The sequence below is a fragment of the Paramormyrops kingsleyae genome, chromosome 19 (genome assembly GCF_048594095.1).
Source record: "Paramormyrops kingsleyae isolate MSU_618 chromosome 19, PKINGS_0.4, whole genome shotgun sequence".
NCBI classification, from domain to species: domain Eukaryota; kingdom Metazoa; phylum Chordata; class Actinopteri; order Osteoglossiformes; family Mormyridae; genus Paramormyrops; species Paramormyrops kingsleyae.
In genome coordinates, this window is record NC_132815.1 from 30,315,102 (window position 1) to 30,341,955 (window position 26,854).

A 26,854-nucleotide genomic window follows, 5' to 3' on the forward strand; every position below is an offset into this window, starting at 1 on the left:
ATGGGTGTCTGAGTGGGTCAGACTGACGTATAGAAAGGCATTTGCAGGACATTGGAATATTTAAAAGATCAGAGGGGTGCACTCGGCATAGTCCTGTAAGCATCAGTTTGCAGTGCCAAAGCCAAAGTGCTGACATAAGAGCAGAGGAATCGCATTTCCAAATGTCCCATGTACTGCAGCTCCTCTTCCTCTACTTTCCTGCCTCATAGCCCCTCCTTCACCTCCACCTGGTTATTACAATAGCAGAGGGCTGCCATGTTCTAATTTGTCACCTTTGTGACTATTGGCAAATAGCTGCCATGTTTTACATGATGGCGATATTTAAAGATGAGCAAATGGACCCAGTACCCAAAGTGAAGCATTCAACTGACTTATTGTGACTGTTGGTCTGACTCCACTGACTCTCTATGCAAGATTTTGTGTGGTGAATGGAGTCTCTCCTGAAGAGGCTTGGCCTCACAGATGTCACACGAGCATAGATACAGCTTAGGTAAAGGTGTGGTGCAGCTCAGCTGGTATGGGGTCTGATCCCATATCCAGAAGTTTGTGGGTTTGATTCTCATGGCAGACAAAGCAATCAAATCATCCCTAGGCCCTTCAGTATGACCATTGATCCCAACTGTTCCGGAGGTGATGGCTGCAGAACAAGCAGTCTCCATGCCAACCTCACAGAGGTGACGTCAGGAGGCTGATGCTCTGAAAGGCCCTACAGAAGACCAAAGACACTGGGGAAAGTTCATTAACATGAGGATATGGTGCAGGTTTGAAGACTCAGAGCACCTGAAATGTATCACTGGAGTATCATGTGAAAGATGTGCATTGAATGAGATGGCTTGGGAACCGAAGCTCTTATAATGTGTTTAAACTGACAGTAAGAAGACTTCACCTCCTACATCCACACAAGGCATTCATCCCAAAGCACTATAAGAGCAGATAATGATTAAAAAAAGCAGACACTGGTTTTGTCTTACAGTATATACCCAAATAGTTGCAGAAGTCAGTGGTATCCATAGCATGAGAGTATGACTGAGGAGATGAGTGGACACACCAAAGCCATAGCTGGCAGAGTTTCACCATGCAGCCACAGAAACACTATTAAGAAACGTATATATCATATGGCCACAACTTATCATATAATATGATGAAAGTTACAAGCTGTTTCAAGGGAAAATTTTATTGGAGTGTTACTGGACAAAAAACTTTACAGTTGTACTAAGAGAGCTTAGAGTTATTGGCATTTTATGTGGCAGGCTGCAAAGCAAGGATTCAGATTTCTATTGTTGGACCTACCATGATACTTAGAAAATTATAATTAACACCGTATGCAACATAAGTATTTTTACGTATATCAAGGAATACTATAAAGGGACAAATGAATATTTAACAGAGTACATATTTATACATTAAACACATAAATTATATATGTCATATTGCAAAATGTGCCTATAAGATACTAGGGATCTAGTTCAGTGTACAATCTCTCAGAACAGATTTACAAAGTCTGAAAAACAGCTATGCTGATTATACAGATGTAGGTCTGCACTAAAAAAACTATTATAAATAGAGTAGATACGAGTACAGTAGAATTTGGCACGCCTGAGCTGCCGAGGACATTTTTACACTCCTATACCCTGCCAAAACATAACAGGGGGTCTCTGCCAAAAGGGGTCCCAGGCATACGAGAGCAAGGCCTTAGACACCCTATTAGGCACCTGGACATGAGCCCTTGTTTGCATTCACGCCCCTGCGTAAGTATTCACAGTGAATGCTGGAGTGTCGCCATGCCCGGCCCTCAGTCAGAGTCCTCGCCCAGGGGCCTGTCCATTTCTGGGGAGGTGGGAAAAAGCTCCCCCCCTAGGCCAGAGAGAGGCAGAATGGCGATGAGAGAGGTTGAGGATGGGGACTTCAAGTGCCCCATCGGTCATGACTAAGCTACCTGAGCCTGACTGTGGGGGTGGTATCAGCCCCCTGAACGACAACGACCCCCCAGTCCTGGTCACCATGACCTGGCACTTAGTCTGGGCACAGTATCCGCCATTCGACCTGTTCAGCTCTGTAGACATCCCAGTTTAGCCCAACTAACCTGAATATAAAACTAGTTATGCTAATGAAGAAACCTTTGTACGCTAATAATGTGAAATCCTGTCCTCATCCAGGTACCCATATAGGTATTTCCTCATCAGACCACACACCTGTACTCTGATTTACAAACAACAGATGTACATAAATCTACATGAAGGTCACCTGACCCAGTCACCTTGTTTATCTGTCACACTTCAGGTATAGAAGCAGAGCCACATGGCCCCTTTTCCAGGAATGAAACAATGTCGATAGCCCCTTGCCCAGTAATAATAATAAAGCTACACCTGTGACATAGCATAAGAGTATTGATGGTATTCATCATTAGCTAAAAGGGCTGAGACTATTACACAGTCTTACCTGATCATTGAGGCATGATTGCATGATTTTTTTAAGGTGGACGGCATTAGAGAGGCAATAATTCATACAGAGGGGCCAACCATATTATTAGCCAATGATTTGTTTTGAATCGGTGAGTGACAAAGGAGGGGGGGCACTCCGGGGTCCAATCAGCTTTCAGTACCTTTGTGTATACATCCCTGTCACTTACATTCCCTGCCTTTCTGGCAGAGAGCCCCCTGACAATTTGTCAGTCACAGTATCAGCGTGGTGCCCCAGTGATGGAACAGAAATAGAATACCTGTGGCAGGGGGCCGCAGGGGGGGCGCTGGGTTGAAGTGGGTGGAACTCAGGTCGTCAGGGGGCCAGCGGAGCTCCCCGCTCTCCACGTCCCCTCCCTGAGTAGGCTCCACCACAATGGAAGGCAGCCGCTTGGACAGCTTGGGGTACCTCTCGTGGGAATCGGGAAAGACCTGAACTCGAGAGGGGGAGTCAACTGGGGGCTGGGGGACAGGCAAAGGCTCATGAGCAGGACTGCTATTCAAGGACAATAAGATGAACAGTGTCTGTTGTTCCCAAGAATCACCTTGGGAACAACATCTGTACTAACGCAAAACACGCAACCAATCACCAGGATGTGGATTAGTAAGCAAGTAGAGTCCAGACCTAGGTGGGTTTCTGGTTTCTGGTAATGTCTTGAGTAATGTCAGGCAGCTCGTACTAAGGCTACCTGGAAGGAGATGCTCTGGTCCCCAGGAGCTGCACTGAAGTCCTCCATGGCAGAGTCGCAGGAGCGCATCACCTCTGTCATGCTGCAGGAGGAGAGGTGCAGATCACTGTGGGAGTCTATAGCCCTCCATTAAGCTATGACAGAGGACAGGGGCTTCAGACCAAGCTGTGGAGGGGGGGCAGCCATGCAGTCAGCATTTTGCATTATTCCCTCCTCCACGTCCTGCTCTCTGCTGTGTCTGGGCCCAAACTCGAACAGGTATGCAGCTTGCAGCAGGAGTCACACACAACATTCACTGCCTCAGCAGTGTCAGAGGGAGTTTGACGTGGGGGGAATTTGCCTTGGTGACGCAGGGGCACAATGTGTATCATGACATCACGGTGGGCACACGTGCAATAATCACACTGTGAAAAGATGCGATGTAAGAAAGATTTTAAAATAATTTTTAAATAATAAAGATTTCATTATTTAAAATAAGACTACCACTGTTTTGGGGTAAAGTTTCACAAATAAACATAACTTAAAAAGATAACTGATCCATATGATAAAATATCACAATGTAATTTTTTTCTCCAATATTGTTCCGCCCTAAATAGATATCTGTTCATTATCTGTGACATTACTGAGGATGTGGTGAAAGTTGTAGAGAGTGAAAGTCAGATTCAATGAGAATGAAGTGTGATTATTAAGAGTGACTAAGGATTAAGAGTGACAGGATGACAGTGATAATGTCTACTGATATTTTGGGGGGGGGGGGGGGGGGGTGCACATACCCCCACCCCCCCTATTTCTGACAACTCTGAAAAGCCTTGATCCAACTGCCTAACCCCCAGGCCCTCTGTCTAACCACAGGGTCTCTGCCTAACCCCAGGGTCTTACCTAACCCCAGGATTTTGTCTAACCCCAGGTTCTCTGTCTAACCCGAGGGTTCTGATGCCCGGTTGTGATGTTCAGGCTGCGATATCTCAGCTGCGATGTCCAGGCAGAGTTTCAGTTGCCCGGTGCGTTTTGTAGGTTCATCTTTTCTGTGAAAGCGCACAGATTGTGATGTCCAGGCAGAAATGTCCAGGCTGTGATGTCCCAGCTGCAATGTCCAAGCCAGGGTGTCCAGAGATTCAGTTGGCAAGTACAATTTGCAGGCTCTTAATCTTTCGGGTGTTGTGCAGATCAATGGGCCCCTAAGTTTTTGTGCCTGTGATAAGGTCGCCAACTTCAGCCTTGGCAGATCTGTGGGCCCCTGAGCAAGGCCCTTAACCCTCAGCTCTAAGGATGCCCCACACTGGCTGACCCTGTGCTGTGACCCTCCAGCTTGTTCTCATCTGTCTGTGTGTTTCATGGAGATCAAGATGGGGCAGGTACAAAGAGAATTTCTCCACAGGGATTAATAAAGTTTCACTGCTGGCTTAATTTTAGTGTGAAAAATGCTAATCCACATGAGCGTTCGCATTGCGAATCTGTCCTTTGCTATCCTGTCAAGGTGATATTCCACGCAACCTACTGTAAATGGCCAGTGTTACAGCATGTGCTGTTCCCAGAAACTAGGACACTCACATGCTATATATACACACTGAACAGTAAGTTTTATATAAACTCACAGTCTACATTTCACAATAACAGAAAAAAGAGTTTTGTTGCGACCTCTGAACCATCTGATATTTTAATTGTAAGCTTCACTGTCCTTTAAATAATCACAGTGCTAATCATGCAGGTTATGTACAGTAATACTGTGGAGAAATCAACTTTTTGACAGACAACCATATTGTTCCATCTGGCAGTGTTAACACCTGGGCATTCACATTGTACATATACAGTACATCTTTATGTCCAAAACGATGTACAAAGTCAATTTTTTTTTCCATTTAAAAAATAAAAACTTGCACAGAAGTTTTTTTTTGTATACAAGAGGGGTAAGTAGCACAAAACATTCATGCTATCAAGGAGTGAACTAGGCAGTGCAGCTAGGCTGAGCTTCCAATGAATGCCCACGTGTAAGCAGTACTGAAGCAGGAGCTACCGAACAGCTACACCACTACACATATAACTGTAAACAAGGTAGGGACCTAATAAAACCTAAGGAATAATCAAACTTATTGAAAGATTCTCTAAAATATCAGATTGCTAAATTAACTAGTCCAAATCAACTATCCTTCCGTTATTCTCCAATGGGTTGGATGCGACAGCCTTTACCACACCGATCCCAATGTGCATTGGTCACACTACATATTTAGGTATTAAAATATCCTCCAGGCTGTCAGAACTCGCCTCCCTAAATTATATGCCTCTCAAAACAATTATTGTTGATGATCTCCAGTTTTGGATGAATCTACCACAATCACTCATAGGTTGGATTGAAATGATCAAAATGTCTGTTCTTCTAAAGATAAATTACGTGTTTACAATAACTTTGTTACAACCAACTGCCAATTGGTAGAGAACCATGGACTCAATCATTAATAAGTTTTATTGTAAAAAATAAAAAACCCAGAATCAAACTGAGTATGCTTCAAAAACCCAAATGCCAAGGCAGGCTAGATGCCCCAAACTTCCTTCATTATTGCCTGACCAGCCAACTAGAGTATATCATCAGATGTATTAATCCTCAACCACTGGATAATAAATGGATTTACATCAAGCAGACGGTATGCAATCAAATGCATATCTCTGATTCAACTTTTCTTAGCTAGTGTGCTAGGAGTCACCCATGTTTTAAATGTTCATCAATGGCAACGACTCTGAGTTTGGTGGAAACTCCACCAAATCACTTAGACTCTCTACCATCTAAGAACTCCCCAAATTGGAACAACCCAGATTTGGTTGTCACTGGTAAACCACTTCACTTCAAATCTTGGTCTGACAAAGGTATTACTTATCTCAGGGACATATTTCAGAACAATACTTTTGTCTCATTCCCCTTCTTGATTCAGAAATTTGGGATTGTCAGCCAACATTTTTTCAAATATACTCAACTGAAATCCTCCATTACATCTAAAAATATTATAAGAAATAATGATGTAGAACTCCCCTACTGATCTCAGACTTTCTCAAAATTACTGTCCAAAGTAAACTGCAATCAAAAATTTATAAAATTCTTCCAAATTATGATCTGACTCCAACCTCTTAGTGGGAACAGGATTTGTCTCTCATTGGGAAACCAAACTTATGGACACAAATTTGTAAAAAAAAAAAACATTCACAATGAGCAATAACACAAAAATTCAGCTTATACAATACAAGGTTACTCACAGAGTCCACTTCACTGGTCACAAGACATTTAGAATGGGATTAATATAGTCTCATATCTGTTCACAGTGCACACTTAAGCCTGGCTTTGGCTCTCAGCGGAGGCAGACGCACTTCTCTCCCTCTCCCTCCCCTTATGTTCCCTGCTTTGCTCCTCTCGTCTCGTCCAGTCTACTGTATTACTGTCTATACTCGAGAGACCCTCTCATCCCTGCTCTTCAAAACTAAGGAAATCATGGATTTGATCAACTGGTCTCTCAACGCAATTGACACCATCTTCTCGCAGAGAAGCGCAGGTTCGGGGAACCTGACTGTCCTGCAGGAACGTACGCAGCTGGCTACACAATGGACGGATGGGAGAAGTGGAGGGTTGTGTGTCTGGTGGCTCTGTCTGTGGAGGACATCAAAGATATTTACTTATTCGGAACCATGATTACAGGTCTGATGCTGATTGGATTAGGTATCACCCTGGTTTATCAAAAATTGAAGAAAACGGTGACAGCCGCTCAAAGCCCCACTAGGCTGGGGATGATTGACGGAGTTGGCAGAGCTGTCGGCCCTCAGACTTGGCTCTAGATCGCAAATTGGATACCATTATTGTGACTATGGACTGCAGACTTGATAACATCACGGAGAAGCTTTCGGCTCTGCAAAGGATTTTGGATGGCGGAGATCAGCGTGGACATTAGAGGAGCTACAAAATTACAGCTTCTCGCCCAAAAACTCAAACAACCCAGTTCTATCTGCTTCTGGCTCCCCCTTAATCAGCACAGGCCTTGGCCAAGGCCGCTGCTGAATTCAGCAACTCCCCCAGAAGGACAAGGCAGCGAGACTCTCTTGCATCCCTCCCCCCAACCCCAAGGACACCCTCCCCCAATCCAACGCCTTCGCCGCTTCACACCCCCAGCGTGAACAGGTAGGTCGGTGACCAGGGCATCTGGCTGCAGGACCGGATGGCTGTTTGTTCTATGCTGGACTACTTCCACTTCCCCATTCCCTTCCCTGTTGCTAGTCTCGATTTTTTATGTTGTGTAGTGACTATGTGCTTATGTTGCTGAGGTGTTTTTTTCTTTCTGTTCCTACATTATACTCCCTACTGGAGTACAGTCTAGGTTAGGGGTCTCCAACTCCGGTCCTGGAGAGCTACTATCCAGTCTGTTTTCAATCCTTCCTGGCTTCTGATGAGCCACACCTGTTCTCAGGTAAATACCAGGGCCAGGTGTGGCTCATCAGACGCCAAGTGGGATAGAAAACCTACTGGATAGTAGCTCTCCAGGACCGGAGTTGGAGACCCCTGGTCTAGGGGCTGTATTTTTTTATTTGCCTCTCTCACCTCATGTAATTCTGTTTTCTCTGTTCTTCCTATGATTGGGTCGCTGCTCGTGCGGTCGACAGGTTGGCTTGTAGAGCGGCTGTCTTCCTGACCTGTCTTCCCCCACTGTGATGTTTGTATATGTATGGTCGGGTTGATCTTAACACTGCTCTATGTGCCCTCAAATTGCCCCTCGGGGACAAATAAAGTGCTTGATTGATTTAACCCCTCAGACACATTTTTTCACACTTTCTGGCTATGCACACCCATCCACCATTTTTTTTTAATAAATCACAAATTCACTATCATTCTCCCTGGCTGCGGCATGCCTCTGTCACCCATGCTCTGCCTGCTAGGTGACACAACATCTGTTAGTTTAAACAAGGAATCTACCAGACTTCTCCTCGTGGCTCTAGCTGTTGCAAAAGACTATTCCTTTGAACTGGAAAATGAGAAATTTAATTATTTTCTCATTTTGGAAAGTCTCTCCGCTTCCATTATCACCAAATCACCCAGTAGAATTCACTCTCGGTCCCTTCTTTTACATATCTGACCTTAACCAATTGACACACTCAATCTCTTTCCTCCACCTCCCTATTTCTGACCACTGCATTTATAACATCTCATATTTTATTAGTTACTATTACTTCAATCATGTCTCCCTTTTATTTTTTATTTATTTATTTTTATTCTATTTTATTTTATTTAATCTTCTTTGGTTGTTATCATTATTATTATTAGTATAATTATTTTGTCATTATTCGTTTGGGACCTATACATTGAACATCTTATTGCTATACTTACCTATGAAGCACCTGCTTTAATACTTTTTTCTTCTTCCTTCCCTTCCCTCCCTCCATTCTTTCGTTGTATACTAGCATTAATGTTCATACTTGTATTTAGGTTTATTGATCAAATCAAATCACTTGTGTGATTATTGTCACGTCAGTTGTCACCAGTACACAGGTGAGTGAAATGCTTGTGTGTAAAGCCTCTCAAAGCAGCCATAGTATGACATGAATTAACAATCAAATTATAAGTAGAAATATATAAAACAAAACATTTGACAAATCTAAGTATGTACAAAAGTGTATGCAGTTGTGCAATAAGAATGTACAGTTAAATGATGTGCAGAAGAGCATCATGTGCAATATGTAGTAAATGGTTAATGGTCAGAGTTCAGCAGTCTGATGGCTTGATGGAAGAAACTGTCCCTCAGTCTGCTGGTCTGGGACCGGATGCTGCAGTACTGTCTGCCTGACGGTAGCAGCCTGAACAGTGTATGGCTGGGGTGACTGGGTCTTTGATGATCTTCCCCACTTTCCGCAGGCACCTTGTGATGTAGATGTCCTGGAGAGAGGGAAGCTCACCTACTATAATACTCTCAGAACACTGCACCACTCTCTGCAGAGCTTTGCAGTTGTAGGCAGTGCTGTTGCCGTACCAGGCGGTGATGCATCCAGTAAGGATGCTCTCAATGACACAGCTTTAAAAACTCCTGAGGATGCAGGGGCTCATTCCAAACCTCTTCAGTCCCCTGAGAAAGAAGAGATACTGCTGCACCTTCTTCACTGTTTTGACTGTGTGAATTGTCCCTGTGAGGTCCTCTGCCAAGTGCACTCCGAAGAAACAGAAGCTGCTCAACCTCTCCACAGGAGTGCCATTGATGGTGATGGGGATGTGTCCTCCTTTCTGCTTCCGGAAGTCCACTATCAGTTCCTTGGTCTTACCGACATTGAGGGTGAGGTGGTTCTCCTGGCACCAGTGTGTCAGGACGTTGACCTTATCTCAATATGCTGTTTCATCACTGTTGGTGATGAGACCCACCACCATGGTGTCGTCTGTGAACTTCACAATGATGTTGGAGCTGTTAGTAGCTGAGCAGTTTTGAGTGTAAAGCAAGTACAGGAGAGGGCTCAGTACACATCCATGAGGAGCGCCGGGGTGAGGTAATGCTGCCCAGTCTGACTACCTGATAATAGTCTAATCAGTATGACAGGAAGTTGAGGATTCAGCTGCACAGGGTGCTGCTCAGGCCTAGGTCCCGCAGTTTCCTGTCCAGCCTAGAAAGAGCAATGGTGTTGAACGCTGAGCTGCAATCTACAAACAGTATTCTCACATATTGTCACACCCAGATCGTGCTGCTCCTCCTGTGCCACGCCCCCCTCGTTAACCTCATGTCGATTCCCAGTGTTTCACAGCTGTTTTCAATTATCTATATTAGTTCGATGTATTTAAGTCCACGTCAGAGTTTGTTTCCCTAGTTCTGTCATTGTAGTGTCGTGCATTGTAGTGTTGTATTGTTGTATAGTAGTGCCGTGTTTTCCCCTGTTATGCCCTTGCGTTCTCCCATTAAACCCTTTTATTTAACCCCGTTCCTGCTCTCGTTCGCCTGTTTCCCTGGTCCGTGTCCTACGCCGTATGACACATATGTGTCCCTCTTCTCCAGGTGGGAGAGGGCAGTATGAAGAGTCAGGGCTATGGCATCATCGTGGACCTGTTGTGGTGTTATGCAAATTGCAATGGATCTAATGAGTCAGGGACCACTGAACAGATGAAGTCCCTGACCAGCCTCTCAAAGCATTAGCTTACGATAGACGTCAGGGTAACTGGTCGCCAGTCATTCAATGATGAGATATTTGAAGACTTGGATACAGGGTGGCCGATTTGAAGCAGGCAGAAACCACAAACAGGGAGAGGGAGAGGTTGAAGATGTTCATCATGGTTGAAGCAAATTATTTTGTGCCCACATACTTCCCCCTCTTTTTTCTTTAATTTCACTATTATTATTATTATAGTATATCAGTATTATTGCTAATTCACCCATTCATTCATTAATTTTCCAAACCACTTATCCTTCTGGGCCACGGGGGGGTCCGGAGCCTATCCCGGAAGCTATGGGCACAAGCCAGGACGGGGGGGCTAGCCCATTGCAGGGCACACTCACACATGCACACCTATGGGCAATTTAGTTACTACAATTAGCCTCAGCATGTCTTTGGACTGTGGGGAGAAACCAGAGTACATGGAGGAAAACATGGGGAGAACGTGCAAACTCCACACACATGTAACCCAGGCGGAGACTTGAACCCTGGTCCCAGAGGTGTGAGGCAACAGCCCACCATGCCACCCCTGTGGTTATTATAACCTTTATTATTTTTCTCTTTGTTTACAATTGCACCACCTCTCATCAGACACAACCATTGCATGTACATGCAATCCTGTCTTTTTTTTCTTCTTTCTCTTTTCCCTTCTTTCTCTCTTCCTTATTTTCTTCCAATATTGACTTCACCAGCCAAGACACCAAGAAAAAGTCAAAATCAAACAAACTCCATTCTAGAATAGGGGTAGCAGGTCGTGTTAGGTGTGGTTTGCTTGGGGCGGGGTTGTCATTGCTGGGGAGCTGTCCTGGGGGTTGCCATGCCTCAGGCCTGCCCATGGTGCAAGGTGGGCCTGGCCTGCCTTGGTTGGCCTTATGATAACCTTCCTCCCATTCAGTCTCCCTTTAATAATAATAATAATAATTATCATTATTATAATATTTTTTTGCTTGCTTTTTTGAGTTGATTTTATTATTTCTTTCCCTTTCTTACTTCTGTTCTCTTTCCTTTATACAATTTGATGACATCTGTCTTTGTCCCTTTAATAATAAAAAAGAACCTAAAAAGGCTACTCAAGGGCCAAGGATAAGCACTACATAAGGGCATCCAAAGAACAATAAGGTTAGTAGAGAAATCCATGAAAATATGGGTCTTAAGGTGTTTCTTGAAGGCAGAGATGGAGCCCGAGTACCGGATGTGGTTTGGCAGTTCATTCTGCATCCAGGGAAACACACAAGAAACCTGTGGCTTAGTGGCACAGAGATCATTGCCAGCTGGGGGTTCTGCATGCACATGACACCGCAAGGTGCCCAGAACACGGAGAAGCAGGGCTTGCTGACCCAACACTCAGTACACACGAGAAATGTCAGCGGGTGCCAACAAATGCAGAACATCAGTGAGAGCGTGACTAAGGCCCTGTGCAGTGGGGCTCCATTATCCAACTAACTTCAGAGAAATCAGATCTACACCACCAAATCCATTCCTCCACAGATGTGAGAAACAGTGAAGGCTGGTGTTTCTGCACTGGAAAGCTATTGCATACTGACAGATACTGCCCTTTGTATATTCAATTCAATTTCAATTCAATTTTATTTATATAGCGCATTATCACAACATTACATTGTCTCAATGCGCTTTACATTTCTGCCTCGTAAGGACCCCCCATTGAGTAAGCCAAAGGCAACGGTGGCAAGGAAAAACTCCCTAAGAGGAAGAAACCTTGGGAGGAACCAGACCCAAAGGGGGAGCCCATCCTCCAGGGGCCGGCAGATGAGTCAAACAAACAAGATGAAATGACTAAGCTAATACAGACAAGATGAAATGACTAAGCTAATACAGGGGTTGAAATATATGTCTCAATGCAGCGGCCGACCGGTGCAGGCACGTGGTGCTTGATGCACGATGGCAGGATTAATAGACACACAGCCGCCGGATGGATGGCGAGGCATCGTGTTGAGCCAAGGGCAGGCAGGTTGGAGGGTAGTTGCTGGAGGTGGAGGTAGTTGTCTTGCAGGCCGCAGAGGCATAAACTCTTCAACGACATTGTGCTCCATGGAGCACACCCCAGAAGGGGTGAGGGAGGAAGTAAGAATAATTGTGTATTAGCCAGAGTTGAGGAAACCAGAGGCAGTGCAAGCAAAATGATCGAGTGCAATATTCGTCTAGGCTCCAGCAGATCTGAATATAGCAGCATGAGAAAGAGGGAGAGACAGGCGGGAACACAGGCATGGGGACTCCCTGAACATCAGCACTCTAGTGTAGAGCTAGAGTGACAGCACTGACGCCTCAGTTTATCCAAAGCCAATGACACCGATCCCCACCCAGCTCATCACCTCATACTGTTAGTCTGACTGGGAGTGAGCGACTAGCTGGAACCAGAACTAGGTTTCCTATACGCTAAGCTATACAAGTGCGTTTTTAATCTAGACTTGAATAGCGAGAGTGTGCCTGAATCCCGCACATCCTCCGGGAGACCATTCCACAGCTGCGGAGCTCTGTAAGAGAATGCTCTGCAGCCTGCCGTAGTCCTGTCTACTTTAGGAACTAATAGATATCCTGCTCCTTGTGAACGAAGCAGGCGAGAAGGGTTGTAAGGGACCAGAAGATTATTGAGATATTGTGGTGCAAGGCCATTCAGAGTTTTGTAAGTCAATAGTAATAATTTGTAGTCAATCCTAAACTTGACCGGTAGCCAGTGCAGGGAAGACAGGATAGGGCTAATGTGATCAAATTTTTTAGTTTTTGTTAGAACTCTGGCAGCTGCATTTTGTACTAACTGAAGTTTATGTAGGGATCCAGATGGACAACCCGAAAGGAGGGCATTGCAGTAGTCCAATCTAGAAGTTATAAAGGCATGTATTAGTTTTTCTGCATCTTGAAAGGACAGCAACTTCCGAAGCTTTGGTTATGTTCCGTAGATGATAAAATGCCGTACTGGTAATGCTATTTATGTGAGCACTGAAGCAGAGGTCGGAGTCTACCAGGACACCAAGATTTCTGACCACTGTTTTAAATTGAGTAGGGAGGCCGCTAGGGTTGGGGTTTACAAACTTATTGCGGGCCTCCTTAGGACCGATTAAAAGAACCTCAGTTTTTTCAGTATTTAACATGAGGAAATTCCTTGCCATCCAACAACGGATGTCTAGCAGACAGTCGGCTAAAGAAGAGAGCTGGGATGCGTCACTAGGTTTAACAGATATATACAATTGTGTATCATCAGCATAACAATGAAAATTAACACTGTAATTTCTAATTATGTTACCAAGCGGTAGCATATATAGATTGAACAGTAGGGGGCCCAGCACTGATCCCTGCGGGACACCATATCTTACTTTAGTGGCTATGGATGACTCATTGTTTACATGGACAAACTGGTAACGATCAGTTAAATACGAACGAAACCACAGTAGTGCTGTCCCTTTAATGCCAATCAATGTTTCCAACTGGTCCAAAAGAATATTATGGTCTACAGTATCGAATGCTGCAGTTAGATCCAGTAAGAATAATAGCGATATACAGCCACGGTCGGAAGCCATAAGCAAGTCGTTTATCACAGCTGGTGAGCAACAACTTTCTCAAGAATTTTAGAAATGAAGGGAAGATTTGAGATGGGTCTATAGTTTCCTAAGTCGCTAGGTTCAAGATTTGGTTTCTTTAGGATAGGTCTAATAACAGCCATTTTAAAAGATTTAGGAACATATCCAAGACTAAGAGATGAGTTTAACAAGTTTAACAATGTAGTGCTAATCAGTGGTGCAATTTCCTTAAGTAGATTGGTGGGTATTGGGTCAACAAGGCTAGTAGTGGGTTTGCAAGAGGAAATTAACTGAAGGAGTTCTGTCTGCACTACAGGAGTGAAACATTCAAAGATGTTATCATTAGTACTAATAACACTAGCACTAGCAGAGGATTGGTGGTTGTGTGCAACCCTGGGCGTGCTCGTGATGGTATGTCTAATCGTGGTTATTTTATTATTAAAAAACGCAATAAAGGCATCACTACCAAGAGCTTCTGGGACTTGTGAGTTTAACATTGAACGATTCTTTGTTAACCTAGATACAGTTTCAAATAGGAATTTAGGATTGGTTTTGTTATTTTCAATTAGTTTAGAGAGATACATAGACCTAGCAGTCATTAGTGCATGTCTATACTTAGACAGGCTCTCTTTCCAGGCAAATCTAAAAACTTCTAATTTTGTTGACCGCCATTTGCGTTCTAGCTTTCGTGAAGCTTGTTTAAGTTCACGTGTACGGTTAGAGTACCAGGGGGCAGGTTTCTTATCTCTATGTTTTATTTTCTTGAGTGGTGCTACATGATCAAGAGTGGTACGAAATGATTCTACCATGTTCACGGCTACCTGTTCAAGTTCATTTACACATGACACTTCAGAGGTTAGGTTAAAGTACTGTGGGAGCTGTTCCAGAAAAGTTGCAGCGGATAATGAGGCTATGGAACGTCTAGTATCGTACCTCTGGTCTGGGGCCTTAGGGGAGTTATGTTGTATTTGAAATGTTAAAAGGTAATGATCTGAAAGTAGAGGATTCTGAGGGATAATTGATATGTGTTCTACCAGGACACCATGACTAAGAATCAGGTCTAGGGTGTGGTTACAGGCATGAGTTGGCCCAGTTACATTCTGATGTACACCGACAGAGTCAAGAATGGCAGTAAATGCTTTTGTTACTGGATCACTTTCATTTTCCATATGAATATTAAAATCACCAACAATCAAGGCCTTGTCGGTAGTAACCACCAAGCTTGTTAAGAAATCTGCAAATTCCTTAAGGAAATTGCTATAGGGGCCTGGTGGTCTATACACAATGGCAATGGTGATTGGAGGTGTAGAACTACACTTAGATGTGCTTGCAAGATTTAGAATAATAAATTCAAACGTACTAAAGCTATAGCCAGTATTTTCACGCACTCCTAGGTCGGTCTTAAATATTGCAGCAACTCCGCCACCTTTGCGATTGGGTCGAGGAGTATGCTTATAGCTATACTCAGCTGGAGTGGATTCATTTAGTGCCAAGAACTCATTCGGTTTTAGCCAAGTCTCAGTAAGACATAGGGCACTAAGATTAGAATCAGTAATGATTTCATTTACGAGCAATGTCTTAGGAGCCAGCGATCTAATGTTCAGGAGTCCAAGTTTTAGGTTTGCATTACACCTACTATCCAGAGTTGAAATAGGTCTAATTTCTCTAAGGTTTGCAAGACACGAACATTAAAACCGCGGGGAACAGACACAGTCTCAATAATATGAAGCCTGGGTGACGACTCTAAGCGACTAGCAGGCGGTCGGTTAAGCCGTTTTGCCTGCCGCCTTGGCTTGGCTCTGGTTAGTTAGCAATCTGCCCTAAGACTGTGAGCTATGCTTTTTGACAGGAGATCGGCACCAGCCCACGTGAGGTGAATACCGTCCCTCTTCAAAAGCCAAGGCCTACCCCAGAATGTCCGCCAATGGTCTATATAACCCACACCATTTATTGGGCACCATTCCGACAGCCAGCGATGCAGCGACGATAATCTGCTGTACATTTCGTCGCCACGTCTAGCAGGGATAGGGCCAGAGCATGTTACTGACGCGGACATCTTCCTCGCAAGGCTGCACACCGCTATGAAATTTGCTTTAGTGATCTCCGATTGCCTCAATCTGACATCATTTGTGCCGACGTGGATAACAATATGCGAATACTTACGTTTACTCTTAGCCAGCACTTTTAAGTTTGATAAGATGTCGGTCGCTCTGGCACCAGGGAGACAATTAACTACGGCCGCTGGAGTCGCTACTCTCACGTTTCTTAGCATAGAATCGCCGATTACCAGAGCGCTTTCAACAGGCGGCTCAGTGGGTGTTTCACTGAGTGGGGAGAACCTGTTTGAAACGCGAATGGGTGAATGGTGCCGGTGTGAGTCCTGTTTGGACTTACGGCTATGCCGCCGGGTCGTCACCCACTCGCCTTGCTGCGAAGGCCCTGCTGCCGGAGCGGGGGGAGACTGGCTCACTATAGCGGACATATCCGGAGCCGCTAACACTGCGTCAATAAAACTCTCACTCTCCTGAATCTCCCGTAACGTCCGGATGCGTCCCTCTAAGTCTGCGATCTTCTCCGTCAGCCTGGCAACTAGCTTACACTTATCGCAGACAAACGTACCGCTAATGACGGGAGAAGAATAACTAAACATACTGCACTCGGAGCAAACGACAGGAGCGATAGTGATATACTTACGTTTAGCGGGGAAAAACTCCGGGGGCGGAGGCGATTAATCCGTCGTGGATTTGGAAGATTATCAGGAGACTATTAAGCTTGCCAAGATTTATCCGATTGCTTAATTATAACTCTAAGTATTATTTGGGTTATAGTTATAGTTATAGTTTAAAAGTTCGCGCGGTAGCAACTAGTCTCGCTCACGCAGGAAACAGCAAACAGGAAACAGCAAACCTATACATGGAAATTGACCAAAATAAACATCCACCTTTGCAAATCCAGAGATCTTATTTCTCGTTCTATCTTCTAGGAACTTAAGGCTTAAGGCTGTGTTTCACCTCTGTTTCTTTAAACCTCTATAATTCTTTTGTCATACGTCACGCATTCGAAAAATAAACAAGTCCATCAAGGGTAGTAATGGCTGGTCCTTCAGCATCTGATGGCCAGGAATTTAGCTGAGGTTGGCAAACATCCAAATGCAAATGAGGTATATGAGCCTCACCTATTCTATGGCAGCTACCACCATGGGAGCAGCCAGACCAGAGTAATTTGGTTGTTGAGGAAGTAGTACGCTGGTGAAAGAGTGGCGAAGGGGGTGCAAATTATATTGTCTCGGTACAAAAATCACTCCAGATAAATATATGTTAGCCTGCAAGACTGAGAGATACTTAACAATATCTAAGGAGGGTCCCTAAGTCACTCCGCAGAGGAGGGTCAAAGGGCTATCCGCCCTGCAAGTTGAAAAAGCGACCCATACAGACAGCAGCCGTGGCATTAGCGTTAGCACATCTGTATGAGGACCATCTGCGCTTTCGTGAAATTTCATGTATTCAGCTGCACATCAAAAGAGCCAGATGCTCTAAAGACAACTTCCCTGAAAACATCCGTTTAGAAAAAACTCATCCATTTAAAAAATCCATGTTACAAGTTAAGACTGAACAAGGAAAATTAAGCAAGATTGGCTCTAAAGACTTGACCGTATCCCCCAGTCTATGTGGGATCTCATGCTGGCCTTCAGTACAATATTAACAAGTGCCTATGTAGCAAAAAAAAGTCCTTTAAACTGTAGCTGCAACAGGATTTTGCTCTCCTACACCCTGCATAACATTTTGAATGGTCAGCTTTTTTACAGTATAGGACAGAACACTTTTTTTACAGCATAGTATTGGTTGCCACTGGAAGCTCATAATTTCTAAAAAACTGTACTTAGTTTTCAGTTTCTTTCGATAGCTTATTATATTATTTAGTCTGCTCAGAAAACTTCTGTGTCAAGCTGAACCACTTTTTATTTTGCAACAGTAAGCTGAAATTTTGTAATTCAACCACCAATTTTGTCCACCCTGTCATGGACAAAACAGATTAATAATACTTCCATGGTACTGTGGTACTACAAAGTTCCATTTTCAGAAAGATACTGTGTCACTTTCCCAATATAATTATTTTTCTGAAAATATTTGTGAATCATGAAAATTATGATACTAATATTTGCTTCCATTACACTTTTATTTTCAGTTCCACACAAAAATGAAGGAAAAATATATATGAACAAAAAATAAATTGAAATTATTTATCCTAGTTATTTATTTAATATTCAATTATAATGTTTTATTAGCCAAAAGAAATTATTTTGGTAAACTTGAAGACAACAGCTACGATGATAGGGCAAAGGCCTGACTCAGTTCAGCAGGGCTCCATATTTATGAAATAACAGGAAGCTATAGTTGTGGATGGCATTTTATTAGGGCATATAAATTATTTAGCAGGACAAATCTGAATGATATTCAGAAAAAATTATCAATGTTTTCTTTGTTTTATATCAGATTACAACACAACCTTTCCAACAGTAACAATTTCATGGCACAGATTAAGTGTATGATCTTAAACAGATAAGGTCAAATTGGGTAGTATGTCACCACATGACGAAACACCTTGCGATCCCAGTTGGCAAACCCCTAGGCAGACACACTGTCCAGTTCCACCCTCTGAAAGTGCCTATCTGTCTGCCACAGCCAGGTGCTATGTGGGCGTCCCCTTAGGGGAAGGTGCCACATGGCTGTAGTGCCTTAACTGGCACTCCTTCACAATGCACCTGAATATTAATTTCTATATGTGTTACTATAAATTGATCCAAAATACATTACATGGCCAAAAGTACTCTATGTGGACACCAGCTTGTCCAACATCTCAGTTGAGTACAGTAGGTCAGCTCATTGTTGCTTTAATAGCCTCTACTTTTCTGGCAAAGCTTTCCATTAGATGATGGGACATTGCTGGGTTTGCTGCCAATCAGGTTGGATATTGATATTGGGTGATCAGCACTTGTGCAACCAACCACTTCACAGTTGAACTTGTTCCCAGACATTTTGTCCTTCACAATCACTTCACTTGTGTTTGACCAGGACAGGTCTAACAGGGCAGGTAGTGAACTGACTTGAAACTGACTGAAAATATGGCCTCCTATTATGGTGCCAAGTTGGAAAGTCACTAACCTCTGCTGTAAAACAACCACCCATTCTGCTGTTAATGTTTGTTGTGGGAGATTGTATAACAATGTACTTAATAGTTCATCTGTGTCAGTGGTGGGTGTGGATTAAAAAGGAAGTTCCTCTGATCAATTGGGGTGTCCACATACTTTTGTTCATAAAAGCAGCTTTTGAAATTCAGTATTCTTTAGTTGTTTACCTCATAATTTCCAAATGAATGAGCCACAGTTTACAAACTGTGTACAAAGATACTATTCGGAACCAGAATGAACATTCACACAGTGATAGTTGGTTTCAAGTCCGTAATTTAAACTGTAGGAAGAATAGCAATCCCACATAACCTACTCACTGCTCAAACATCTCATTATTGTGATAGGCATTTGCTCACATAATCAAGACAGACTTAATATGTATGTCCATCCTGTCAAGAACAGAAGCATTACAGGGCAGATAAAACAGGGTGGACATTTTGAGCTAAAATGAGCATTTGATGAAAGCATGATTGACAGTTAGGTAGTGGCTATCGAAATATGACAGGGTGCACAGCAATTCCAAAAACATACAAAAAATGTTTGTCATGAAAAATGCAACTAACTTATCAAGAGACGTATGAAATGTTTTCTGTAGTTTCTTTTGCAATTTTTATTTAATCATTTAAAATACATATTGAAGAAGTAAGCAACCCCTGGGACATGTGAAAATCCTCTACATCCCACCAAATAAAATGCTGCAGAATGTATAAAGTGCATTTTAACTCAAATGTCGTTGTACCGATATATTCATAGCTATGCATCCATTCATAATAGAAGCTGGGGCAAAACAGTACTTTGCGATATTTATGTAAACATTGGATCGCTTTACTGAGGACATCTAAGGCCCCCTAAACTGTGAATGACCCTTATACTTTCCCATTGCATTAAAAAATTAATAAATAAACAAAGCTGCCATCTTCTCGCAGAGGAGCGCAGGTTCGGGGGAACCTGACTGTCCTGCAGGAACGTACGCAGCTGGCTACACGATGGACGGATGGGAGAAGTGGAGGGTCGTGTGTCTGGCAGCTCTTTCCGTGGAGGACATCGAACATATCTACCTATTCGGAACCTTGATAACGGGTCTTATGCTGATTGGATTAGGCATCGCCCTGGTTTATCGGAAATTGAAGAAAACGGTGACAGCCGCTCAAAACCCCTCTAGGCTGGCCAAATTGATTGACGGTCTTGGCAGAGCTGTTGGCGCTCAGACTATGGCTATAGATCGCAAACTGGATAACATCACAGTGTCTAATGACCGTAGATCTGATTACATCACCGTGACTATGGACCGCAGACTGGATAACATCACGGAGGAGCTCAAGGCTTTGCGCAGGATTTTAGACGACGGGGACCAGCGTGGACATTAGAGGAGCTGCGAAATTGCAGCTTCTCGCACGAAAACCCAAACAACCCTATTCTATCTTATTTTGGCTCCCCCCTAATCAGCACGGGCCTTGGCCAAGGCCTCTGCTGAGCTCAACAACTCCCCCCTGAAGAACAAGGCAGCGAGACTCTCTTGCATTCCTCTCCCCCAACCACAAGGACACCCTACCCCCATCCCACGCCTTCGCCGCTTCATACCCCCAGCATGAACGAGCGGGTCCTTGTACAGCGCCGTCTGGCTGCAGGAACGGATGGCTGTTTGTCTATGCTGGACTACCTCCACCTCCCCATTCCCCACCCCTGTTGCAAGTCTCGACTTTGGTGTTGTGAGCTGTGGTGACTATGTGCTTATTGCTGAGGTGTTTTTTTTCTCTGTTCCTATATTGTACTCCCTACTGGAGTACAGTCTGGGGGCTGTTTTTTTTTATTCACCTCCACTCTCCTCGCGTAATCTTGTTTCTCTGAGTTTTCCTATAGTCCCCTGTCTTCCTGACCTGTCTACCCCCTACGTGTGTCGTATATGTATGGTCGGGTTGATGGCCAATATTTCGCTGGTACTTGTGACTAGTGACAAGGTGTACTGCAACAGCAATAAAGGGTTTCATCAATCAATCAATCAATCAAATAGAATAAACCATAAGAATAAAGAATAAGAATAAACCAGGACTACTGTTGAACGTCAATATAAGAGATTCTTAATTTTTCCTGGTCATGAGCACCTAATGAATTACCACAAGTTATTACCCTAATTTTACTGTTACTTTATATTATTTTTGGGTGATTCTAGCACTAACAATTCCATTCTGAGTCTATATGAATGATTAATTTGATATTGTAAAATAATATTAAGTGGCACAGTAGCACTGTTGCCTCACATGTCTGGGACCAGGGTCTAAGTCGCTGCAATGACTCTGTGTGTGTGGTGTTTGCATGTTCTCTCCATGTTGCCCTGGGGTGTCCTACAGGTACTCCCCCCACAATTCAAAAACATGCAGAAGTTTGAATAGCTGTGTAGGTAGAGATGAATGGATATGGGGGCAGAGTCTAGGGGTGGCAACTAATATATAATATAAAAAGCTATTCATGACTTAAGCCAATAAATACACACATTTTTTTTTGGGGAGGGGAGGACTAAAAACATTTTAGTGGGACTAAAGCCCCCTTAAAATAGGCCTAACAACGCCACTGATTGGAGTTACCGAAGTGCGTGTGTGTATGAATGAATGGTGTGTAAGTGTGCCCTGCAATAAGTTGGTGCCCCATCCGGGGTTGCTCCCTTGCCCATACGCTCTGGAAACCCCACAACCCTGAATAGGATAAGTGGTTACAAGAAATGGATGGATAAATAATATTAATAGCTTGCATGCACATCCTCTTGTTTGACAGTGTGAAAGGGTGCAAACTTCTTATTTTAAGCATTTGGGCATTCTGGAAAAAAAGGTAACGCTTACCTTTCTAAGGAGGAGGTTTTGTTCTTAGAAGTCCAGTGTGTTGTACCAGCGATTGTGTTTTCTGAGTTGTTTAGACCCTATGGTAAATCCTCCACAGAAACTCTGTCATCAGATAAATATGTATGCTGTGAGCGCTGGTCTGGAGCTGTGTGTGTATAGAGAAGAGAGCGAGCGAGCGAGCGAACGAGAGAGAGAGAGACAGAGAGAGAAAAAGGGAGGAGTACACAGTGTAACTTCCTTCAATACCGACACACGGGCATTTATTCATATCCATCCGGTCGAGCATGCCGTGAGAACTAGATAACATAAATCATATAAATCATAAAATGAATCAGTAAAAACACGCATTTTCCTAAAAAATAACCAAACAAACGTAAATACTGTACAGCTCGCTCACGCCATTGCAAAATGGACATAAATCTCGTACCTCGTTGGTCGCGTTAATTCAAGAGGAGTTAAAGAAAGAAAACTTATGATTGCAGCTTATACAATAACTCAAATCTCCATGAATAGACACAATAACTTTAAATACTTTCTCAGCCGCATAACAAGTGCTGCGCTTAACTGAGCAAAATGAAAATGTTACCAACAAAACTGACCAGACCTCAACCCAAACGCAAGATTAGTTCCGCTATAGAAATGCTAGAAAGATCCTTACTAACATATGCCTTTAATTATGTTAATTACTAAATTCTTCATTTAAATCAAATAATGCTGGGATTTCAGTTATGTTTAAATTATTCTTATATTTAAATTAATTAAATAAACTTAAAGCAACATAACTGACCCTAATGGCAGTTACACTCCCACCAAATCACTGGTGATTTCCCATAATGAACCTAATGAATGCAATATTCCAGAATGAGACATTTTGAGACCAGGCATTAGGAAAGGTAGAAAGCAAAGCTGCTTATTCAGCTTCAAGCAGGCTTACTGTCTTATGAATAGGCCTCTCTAGATAGACTGGTTTAGTGAGTCGCATTCCTTGCTTGTCTAGTGCTGTGTCACTGACTAGCAATTGCAGCTTTCGCACATGTCCATCCTCATCAGGATACACTGCAGTAACCTTAGCCAGCCTCCATTTATTCCATGGCAGTATCATCTTGTACAACCTATTGGCCTTATCTTTGGTAATTGCCTCCTTCCTGCATTGAAGACCTTGAATTTCTTCAGAGAAGGTTGCCCTTTGGACAGTGCTTATGATGGTAAGTTCAGCCTCCTTTCTCTCTTCAAGACTTGTGGCTTCATTGCTTTTTGATGTCAAGCCTTTGAGCTCCTTTACACGCCGTATAAGCCTGGCTATAGCTTTGACTAATCTCGTCCGCAGGAGAATTTCTGGAAGCGATCAAGCAGGGAAATTTCTGTTGTCAAAGTCCTCTGTGCAAAGGTCTTGCAAACTTCTGGGTCTTCATCTGCAATATCTCCCACCTTCATATCTCCACTGGGAAGTTCATCTCGCCAGAGAAAGTCTGGACCAGTAAACCAGTTGGAAGTCTTAAGGTCCCTTGATGCATGGTCAGCGGGATTGTCTTCAGAAGTTACGAATCTCCACTGACTTGGACATGTACTTTCTTTAATACGCTGTATGTGGTTTGCCACAAACACGTGAAACCGCCTCGCATCATTGCTGACATTTCCAAGGACAACCTTCGAGTCTGTCCAAAAGAATTCCTGTGCACCTATTTCCAACTCTTTTCTGAGCAGATCACTTGTGTGTACAGCAACAACAGCAGCTGCCAGCTCAAGTCTTGGTATAGTGGTAACTCTTATAGGACCCACTCTAGCCTTGCCCATGACTAAAGAATGGTAGATTTGCCCTGATGCGTTGATTGCTCTCACATAGGTAACATTCCCCATACCCTATGACACTTGCACCTGAGAAATGATGGAGTTCGAATCTTTGGACTTCTTTGAAACTAGCTGGAAGGTAACAATGTTGGATCTAAGAAAATCATCTAAGAAAATCATGGATTTGATCAACTGGTCTCTCAATGCAATTGACACCATCTTCTCGCAGAGAGCGTGGGTTTGGGGGAACCTGACTGTCCTGCGGGGACGCACGCAGCTGCCTACATGATGGACGGATGGGAAAAGTGGAGGGTAGTGTGTCTGGCGGCTCTGTCCGTGGAGGACATCGATGATATTTACCTATTCGGAACCATGATTACAGGTCTGATGCTGATTGGAATAGGCATCGCCCTGGTTTATCGTAAATTGAAGAAAACGGTGACAGCCGCTCAAAGCCCCACTAGGCTGGCCGGGATGATTGACGGAGTTGGCAGAGCTGTTGGCACTCAGACTATGGCTTTTGATCGTAAATTGGATACCATCATTGTGACTATGGACCGCAGACTTGATAACATCACAGAGAAGCTCACGGCTCTGCAAAGGATTTTGGATGGCGGAGACTAGTGTGGACATTAGAGGAGCTGCGAAATTACAGCTTCTCGCCCGAAAACCCAAATAACCATATTCAATCTGCTTTTGGCTCCCCCCTAATCAGCACTGGCCTTGGCCAAGGCCGCTGCTGAATTCAACAACTCCCCCTAAGGAACAAGGCAGTGAAACTCTCTTGCATTCCTCTCCCCCAATCCCAAGGACTAACCTCCCCCCCATACCACGCCTTCGCCGCTTCATACCCCCAGCGTGAACAGGCGGGTCTGTTGACCGGCGCTGGACTTGGCACAGGACCGGATGACTGTTTGTCTATGCTGGACTACCTCCACCTCCCCATTTCCCTCCCCTGTTGCAAGTCACGACTTTTTTATGTTGTAAGGTGTGGTGACCACGTGCTTATGTTGCTGAGGTGTTTTTTCTGTTGCTATATTATACTCCCTACTGGAGTACAGTCTGGGCGCTGTTTTTTTTATTCGCCTCTTCTCTCCTCATGTACTTCTGTTTTCTCTGTTTTTCCTATATCCCCTGTCTACCTGACCTCTCTAACCCCTGTAATGTTTGTATATGTATGGTTGGGTTGATCGGGACAAAATTAATTACACTGCATGTTGTACCTGTACAACTGTGCATGTGACAAATAAAGCAATCTCTTGAATCTCTTGAATCTTGACATCAGATAGATTCTTTAAGTCCAAGAGCCAGGATTCCCATTGTGGCCGAAGATCATCATGTAGTGGTTCATCCCATCCAGTCTTCTCTTGGAACGTTTGTTAAAAATATTTGCTTCCCAAGTAGAATGAAAGGTGCCACAAAGCCGAGAGGGTTGTAGATAGAGGCTACTGTCAACAAAACGCCTCTTCTAGAGAGCGGGCGTTCGCTTACAACCACTCTGAATTGAAATTGATCTGAAGTGACACACCATTTGACACCTAGGGCTCTCTCAATTTGTGGCTCACCTAAAGTTAAATCTCGATGTTGTACTGTCTCAATACACTCTTCATTGGGAATTGATGCAAGTACCTCCTGGCAATTGGAAATGAACTTGCGGACCCGTAGCATGCCAACGCTGCAGAGCTGTCTTGCTTCATTACCTAAGTGCACCGCTTCAGCCTCTGTCGAGATATTTACCAGACCATCATCCACATAAAAGTACCTTTCAATGAAGCTGATGGAGGCTTCGCTGAAAAGACCACGTCCTTGGGAGGCAAAGTACCTTAGACCATAGTTTGCACATCTTCTACTGTCTGGCAGACTCGGCCTACCCTCCTCAAATGCCAAAGGCATTTCACAGTGACCGTTTGCCTTGCTTCTGATTTCCTTCCTGCATAATTGCTAAGAAGCGATCTTCTTGAGAGAAGCGAGCATCCTCTGCAGTTTACATGTTGGGTGCCTCCTTTTACATGTGTCACAGACACTCCTCCTTCCACAGTTCTTTGAAAGGTGTCCTAATTCTAAACATCCAAAACACAACTTTCTCGTTTGCACAAATTTAACTCATTCTGCAATTGACTTGTTCATAAACCTTCTACATGTGTGAAGGCCATGAGATGGTCTCTCACAAAAGATGCACCTTTTAGCATCTGGGTTCTCCTCAGAGCTGCTTGCCAGTACCTTTGCTCCAATGCTTCGGGTCTTTGGTGGCACCACCTTTTCACTGTCACTAGACTTTAGCGCATGAAGTGAGGTTACCGGATTACAAGCTCTCTCAGCTTCCTTTGTGACAAACTCAACAAACTGGCTGAAACTAGGGAATGCCATGCTTTCTTCCTCAATTTCAATGACTCTTCTATTCCATCATGTTATTAACCAGTCAGTCAGCTTGGTGAGTATTCTTTGATTTTCACCACAATCATTCAGGACTTCAAGACTCTTAATCTGAGACATTGCTCCTTGGCAGCCTCTCTTAGTTCATAGCTGTCTTTGGGTCCTATTTTTGGCCATGAGGTAAGCTTATCCCTAAAGGCCTTTGCAATCATGAAAGAAGTTCCTTTCCTTACCTTTCTTCCAAGATGTCCAACACCGCATGGTAAGCTGTCTCTGTGCCTAACAGGAAATAACTCTCTATAGCCTTCTTTGCAGGTCCGCTGACGTACTTACGGAGGTAGTAGATTTTCTCATTTACTGTAATGTTCTTCCTGCCTATCAGTGTTTGAAAGGACATTTTCCAGTCTTTATACTTTAATGGATTCCCACTGAACACAGAAGGCTCCGGTACAGGGAGCCGGCTTGCATTGATGGATTCTGCTATTGCTTCGGCAAGTACTATAATGTTATCTCCCTTATGAGCGCTAGTAGCAGGTTCACCTCTGGTAGCGATTTGTGTCATCACTGCAGGTTGCACACTATGTGTCATATGTTGCGGTGGTGCTACATGAAGCTCTGGAAGACTTCTTGCGATATGTGCCTGAACGTCCTGTATAGGTTTGCAGTCATGGAACCAATCTAACAACTCTTCATCGGATCCTACATCTTGTTCATAGACCTGCATATGTGCCTTTGCAGCATTCATCTCCTTAACTGTCTCCAAGCGCTCAATCTGCCAGCACTTCTCTGCTAATGCATTTTGTCTAGCAGCATTTTCAGCTTCTTGTAGCATGAT

The 26,854-nt window shown here is 43.7% G+C and overlaps 1 protein-coding gene across 4 annotated transcripts; it reads right to left on the minus strand.

Moving 5' to 3' along the window:
- Window positions 1-1,156: 1,156 nt before the first annotated feature.
- LOC111841536 (protein LBH-like) lies at window positions 1,157-22,423 on the minus strand. Of its 4 annotated transcripts, none has more exons than XM_023807352.2 (5): window positions 22,286-22,423; window positions 21,859-21,960; window positions 3,149-3,230; window positions 2,720-2,921; window positions 1,157-1,854 (listed from the first exon to the last, which is right to left on the minus strand). In XM_023807352.2, exons 3-5 carry the CDS (start codon window positions 3,227-3,229, stop codon window positions 1,793-1,795), a joined length of 345 nt encoding a protein of 114 aa, XP_023663120.1. In that variant the 5' UTR covers window position 3,230; window positions 21,859-21,960; window positions 22,286-22,423; the 3' UTR covers window positions 1,157-1,792. The 4 variants fall into 4 exon arrangements, with proteins under 4 accessions (XP_023663120.1, XP_023663119.1, XP_072558863.1 ...); XM_023807351.2 differs by having other exon boundaries at window positions 21,859-22,003; XM_072702762.1 differs by having other exon boundaries at window positions 3,149-3,282; window positions 21,859-22,003.
- Window positions 22,424-26,854: the final 4,431 nt, after the last annotated feature.

Coding starts and splice junctions, on each gene's coding strand:
- LOC111841536 (XM_023807352.2), bottom strand. CDS start 3,229: ATGACAGAGGTGATGCGCTCCTGCGACTCTGCCATGGAGGACTTCAGT. Junction 2,922..3,148: donor ACCAGAGCATCTCCTTCCAG/GTAGCCTTAGTA, acceptor CCTGTCCCCCAG/CCCCCAGTTGACTCCCCCTC. Junction 1,855..2,719: donor CCTGCGGCCCCCTGCCACAG/GTATTCTATTTC, acceptor TCTCTGGCCTAG/GGGGGGAGCTTTTTCCCACC.